The sequence below is a fragment of the Myotis brandtii genome, unplaced genomic scaffold, assembly GCF_000412655.1.
Source record: "Myotis brandtii unplaced genomic scaffold, ASM41265v1 scaffold842, whole genome shotgun sequence".
NCBI classification, from domain to species: Eukaryota; Metazoa; Chordata; class Mammalia; order Chiroptera; family Vespertilionidae; genus Myotis; species Myotis brandtii.
Genome location: NW_005371421.1, coordinates 1,200,460 through 1,206,459, shown reverse-complemented (window position 1 = coordinate 1,206,459; position 6,000 = coordinate 1,200,460). Strand labels below are relative to the sequence as shown.

The 6,000-nt window shown below is 54.0% G+C and overlaps 1 protein-coding gene across 2 annotated transcripts in view; it reads right to left on the bottom strand.

The window, feature by feature from the left end:
- SH3RF3 (SH3 domain containing ring finger 3) overlaps positions 1 to 6,000 on the bottom strand; it is a 265,016-nt gene that overhangs the window by 61,638 nt on the left and 197,378 nt on the right. The window contains exon 4 of one of the 2 annotated variants that reach the window (XM_005884662.2): positions 1,261 to 1,614. The exons of the other annotated variant lie outside the window; for it this stretch is intronic. Coding sequence (XP_005884724.1) covers positions 1,261 to 1,614 — 354 coding nt within the window. The remainder of the gene's footprint in view (positions 1 to 1,260; positions 1,615 to 6,000) is intronic. 2 annotated transcript variants of the gene reach the window in all.

Here is a 6,000-nt window from a genome sequence, read left to right as displayed (position 1 = left end):
GAGCCGGTGATTGGGGGGATATGAGGGTCCCCTTGCCCAGGCCTGAAGCCTGGGTCAGAGGCGTCAGGCTTGGGCGGGGGGTGGAGCAAGCGATCAGAGGGAGATGGGGGTCCCCTGCCCAGGCATGATTCCTGGGCCAGAGGCATCAGGCCTGGGCGGGGGTCAGAGCCAGTGATCGGGGGGAGATGGGGGTCCCCTGTCCAAGCCTGACACCTCTGGCGGAGGCGTCAGGCCTAGGCAAGGGGCCGATCAGGCAATCGGAGGGTGATGGGGGTCGACGCCTCTGGCCGAGGCATCAGGCCTGGGCGAGGGCGGAGCCGGTGATCGGGGGGAGAGGGGGGTCCCCTGCCCAGGCCTGAATCCTGGGCCAGAGGCATCAGGCCTGGGCCAGGGGCGGAGCCAGCAATCGGAGGGGTCTGGGGGTCCCCTGCCCAGGCCTGACACCTGGGCCAGAGGCATCAGGCCTGGGCAGGGGGAAGAACCAGTGATCGGGGGGAAATGAGGGTCCCCTGCCCAGGCCTGACACCTCTGTCAGAGGCATCAGGCCTGGGCAAGGGGCCGATCCTGCGATTGGAGGGTGATGGGGGTCAACGCCTGAGGGCTCCCAGTATGTGAGAGGGGGCAGGCTGGGCTGAGGGACACTCCCCCCCCACCCAGTGCACGAATTTCGTGCACCGGGCCCCTAGTCTATAATAATAAAAGGGTAATATGCTAATTAGACTGGATGTCATTCTGGACATCATTCGGACGAAGACGGGGCTGGAGGGAAGCCCGGGTCCTGGGTGCCAGAGGGCAGCCGGTGCCCACAGCCAGGGGAAGGAAGGCCTACTCTTGCACGAATTTGTGCACTGGGCCTCTAGTAATGATATAAGTACTAAACAATGTGCTCAATCCAGTTCTGAGGTCTGGCCGTTCCACTCTTTGTTGAAAGGGAAAGGAGTTGGCAAGTGTTAAAGAGATGCTAAAAACATCCAACACTAAACCAGGACATCATCCATAACACCATCCGATCGACTGAGTGCAAACTGAGACAGGATAATGTTATTCAAAGGCTATGCCAATCACATATCTGCCCTGGTAGTGACAGGGAGACACACCCACCATGGTCAGAGGTCCTGAGAATAGGCAGCGAGAAGGGTGCTGCCTTGACCTCTTCCATGCTAGTTCCGGGGACAGATGCTGAGCTCCGATCTGAGGATGGAGCCCCCAGCCCCAGGAAGGGTGCCCAGTGCCTCCCTGTCCATTCCCCGAGGATGTTACCTGGGTGGGAGCACTGCAGGACACATGGGCCAGGTCCCGGATCCTGGCCGTGGCCCGGGGGTCGCTGGAGCTGATCAGCACTGGAGCACTGATTTCCACAGAATGCCTATGGCTGGCAGCCTGTGAGGACCTGTGTGTCAGGCTGACCGCGGTGAAGGAGTGGCGTTTCTTGGCATTCTTCTTGCCGTCCACACGCTGCTGAAAGGCACTGACTGCCCCTGTGCTGCTTAAAGTGAGACCTGGGGCCACACTGGCCACTGCGCCGGGGTCAGAGGGCAACGAGGCATGGCAGCCAGACACAGCAGCTGGGCAGAACTTGTCCATTGCAATAAGCTGCTTGGCTGAGTCGTTGAGCTAAGTGAGAGAGGGAGAGGGGCTTCGTTAAACAAGGATCACACGCCACACCCAGCTTTCCGAGCTCACCCAGCCTGCACTCACAGTTAGAAATGGACACTGTGCTCAGACTGACCAGATCTTTCTAACAGGGCATCAGGTATGAGAGGTGCAGCCAAACACACAGCGAAGGCTGGAGTGCCATCTGAGGAGTTTATTGAAAAGGCTCTACCACATCTGCCCCAATGGAGGCCCCTGTTCCTGGGCTGCCCATTTCTGAGGGACCAGAGAGAGAGCAGCAAGGAACGCCTAGCCATTATCTGCCAGTAACCATGGCAACAGGTTCTTGGCCTGCCTTGCAAATCTGGTCACCCTGGTAGGAGAATTCAAGGCATGTGACCAGAAGGCACTTTCTAACCAGTGGTGGCTGCAGGTGGCAGGAAAGTGTGGCTGGTGAATAGGAGCCTGACTCTGAGCTGACCTGACCTGGTTCATGAGGGGTTAAAACTGCATTCTTTCCAGCAACTCTGCAAGGGCTCAGGGCACAACTCCTTCCTTGCTCTCCCACCTCTGGGGCCTTTACAGGGAGTTTGATCCCCGTGGAGCTTATCAAGGAAGGCAGGATGGGTTCCAGTCCCTGACAGCCTGGGTACTTGGGCCCCACGGCTTCAGGCCCCACAGGCAGGCAGTGCCTGAGGCTGGAGGGGCTTTGGGAGAGAGGTGCCCTCTCCTGTTGGGGTCCAGCGGGGCCTCGGTTGGATGAAGGGTCAGTTCATCGTCTAGGAGCCAGAGTGTGCCCCTGGCCCTTCCACCTGGAGCAAGCTTTTCATCCAAGGTGTACAACGGAGCTGCTTCCCCCGAGGCTGCACTGGGCTCTCCCTCTGTTCATGCTAGAGGGGGAACTTGCAGCGACTGCAGGACTGAAGCAGAGATGGCCGGTTCCCATGGGCTTGGTGTAGCCAGGAAGGACACGCACTGTGAGGATGAGCTGGGCCCATCTGAACAGTTAAATAAATCATGCTAGACAAACGTCTGGAATTCTATTCTTTCTCCCTCCTCTTTTCAGAAGTAGCTGAAGAAACGGAGTCAATGCCAGCTAGCCCCTGGGACCTGCCCTGGGAAGCACAAAGGTAAATAGGAGGGAACTTGAGCCACTGGTCTGTTTTCCCCTCCCCAGACAGAAAGGGTGTGGGATGGGAGCCCTGGTGGAGCAGGCCTGGCACATACTTGCCTGCAGAGTCTGGAATGATACACGAGGTTCAGACGGGAGCAGTCTGGGATGACGCACTGGGTTTGGGCAGGAGCAGGGAGAGCAAATGCAGCAAGAAAATCCCTAAGGGCAGGAGGCCCTTGCAGGCAGGTAAATGCAAGGACGCCAGCTGTGCACCTGCCTGTCGACTTCACCCTGTGCAGGACGCCCATGTTCTCAGCTGAGGGGGAATGTGGGCTGGAGCCTGATGGGGCCAGGCCAGAAAGAGCAGTGGAGTCTGGCCTCAGGCCTGGGTTGGGAGATTCCCTCAGCCCGGAGCCATGGAGGCTCTCATTCAGGGTCACTACCAGGGTACGGAGGCCACTGCTAACATCTTGATAAATTAAAGCATTTTAAGAAGACAAAACTCCACTGAATTGTAGCGGCGGGAGCCCTGATGCAGCCACTCTGCAAGGCCAGGCAGATCCTATACATACCACTGCCCTAGAGGCCCTTGGGCCGTCAGCATCTTCATTGCAAACACCGTCTTTCAGAGGGAGGGTATGAAAATCTCACTCCAGGCCCCCAAACGGTGATCCAAGTCCAGGATTGTTTACCTTGAAATGTTTCCTCCAACAAGCTCAGCTGCTTTGCTCTATTTTATGTCTTTTATTTGCTTGCTCCCTCAACAGTCCTAGCTTGAAGAACACCACAGCTCCTGTCCCCCACAGCCCTGTGTGGGCTCTCCAAAGAGGACCCTGGACTATGGTCTGCACCCACACTGCAGGGCCAAGTACAAAATAGAAAAGCTGGAAGGCACAATGCCCCTCATTATGGGCTTCGGAATATGGTCTAAACACTCCCTGTGTCTCCACTTGGAAGGTTATTATACAGAATTAATAACAGAATTCCATTCTTCCCCAAAGCAATGGCCCTGGACTATCTCACTGAGTTCCACTGTTCCTCTGTTGAGTCAGTATTAGAAATTCCAATTTCAAGAACAGGAAATCCAGGCACCTACAGGTCAGGTGTGTGCACATCCAGCCCACTCGATGCCATAGGGAGCTGAGCATAGTGCCAGGGGCGCTGCACTGCCCACCGCTGGCACTGCTGGCCACTGCCTGAGCCCGTCCTCAACCACACTGCCCTCTCCTTCTCCACGGAGAACCAGGGTGCAGGGGCATGGCGCCTTTCTCACCCCCCCCCACCCCCGTAACAATCCAAAGCCCATGATAGGTGCTGAAAGTGAGGACCAATATATTTCCAGTGACTATAGTGCTTTCAACAAACTATAGGAAAAGTAAGAACTTCAGCTTTCAGGTGATGAATCCACACATTTCATCAGCAGCTCTTAGAGGTGAGGGAACATCCAGGGAAAGGCCTACTGATGAGGAACTGTTCAATTTTGTCTTCTTTACTAGATTGTTGTTGTTGACAAGTAGCTTCTTATTGGAGATAGAGATAGATAGATGATAGATAAATAGATAGATAGACAATAGGTAGATAGATAAGATGATAGATTGAAGATAGATAATAGATAGACAGATAGATAGATGATAGGAAATTACCCAGGAATTGACCACCTTGCCTGGAGTCCCGGGCTTGCTAGACTTTGATAGGTGCAGTGGGCAGTGGGAGAACTTCAGCTCTGGGACTTGCTCCTGGAGACAAAGCTCACTGTCCAGGGAAGCTGCCATCACCTTTCCAACAAGCTCCATGAGCCATGTGACATGGTGCTCAGGGCTGGGCCTGGCAGCTGGCACCACCCACGCTGTCCTGGTTGGAAAACCTCTCTCTGGGTGCACATGTCCACACCACATAGACCCACCATTGGAGGACACCTGCAGCTACCACGACCTGCCACCAGTGGCTCCTACATCAGACTCTTCGGAGCAGCCATAATATCCCATTTCCTCCTACTCGGACTGGAGAAACCAGATGGCTCTGCTCTGTGCTGTGTAGGCACCGCGGCTCAGTTTCCCAGGGCCTGGGGGACCCGGGAGATAATGAGCAAACATGAGCAAAGATTTCCTCTTCCTTCCCCCACAACCAGAATGCTAGAATGTGCTGTAAGTGGCTGCTGCCTGGGGAGCGGTGGAGTGTGGTGATGTGGACAAGTGCTTCCTGCTGAGGGTGCTCCCCTCTCTCAGCCAAGATGCTCACCTGGGAGTGAACGGGCTCTGCTGTCTGTCCACAGGTGGGGTCACCTGATTTGTATCTCAAGTGGGTACCTCTAACCCCCACAGACAGCACACTCAGACAGATTGTGCTTTGTCACCACACACATAACACAAAAATCAATGATTAACCAACGCATCCAGTAACTCCAATTTTGATTGTTCTTTATGGAAATAGAAGACATTTTCAACTACCATACGAATGGAAACAGAGTGGCAGCCCCAATGTTTAAAAGTTTTGATGAGCTTGTCCATTTATCAGAGGACCATCACTGCTCCCTCATGCTCTGCGGGTCCCTCCGCAAGGCCAGTGCTCAATCCACATGCTCCAGGGAGCACATCCAGGGGCAGGCCAGCTCATAGTCACATGCCCTCCGCCAGGGTCCCGTCTGGGCAATGGGACAGTGATGGTCAGCCAAGGTGGCTTCCCTGTCAGGGACTCTGTATCCTGCCTGTGTGGTTAGCAACTGTGGATGAAAAGGGGCCACATGCTAACCTGACTAGCTCAGGGGAGGCCTGTGTGGTGGCTTTGCAAACTCAGAGACCTAAAGTAACCACAAAGGAGGTCTGAAATGAAAGCTTTTAAAATAAAAGCAGTTTATGGAAGATAGTCATGTTCTAAGCTAGAATCTTCCCTGACAAAGGTCAATCTTTACCTTAATTAAGTCTGTCTATTGTCTTTTGCATCTAAGATAACAACCTTTGGAATGTCAAGGTAACTCCATTTTTCTGGACCCCTCAGACCACAACCAATGCACCTGGACGAAGACCCTAAATTCCCTCATTGCTATTGTTATCATGTTCATTATTGACTATTAACTACCCTGTACCCACCTATGTAAAAAAAGTATGTCTATCATTTCACTTTTCATCCAATCCCAGAGGTTCCCTCCCTCCCCTCCCCCTGCTTTGCTTTCTCCCACCTCCCTAATCTATCACCAAGGGATTTCATGTAATCCACATACACCTCCTCTTTTGATTGTAATGTATAAAATAAGGTGCAGTTCCCTATAAATTTTGGAGATTAGGCCCTTATCAGAT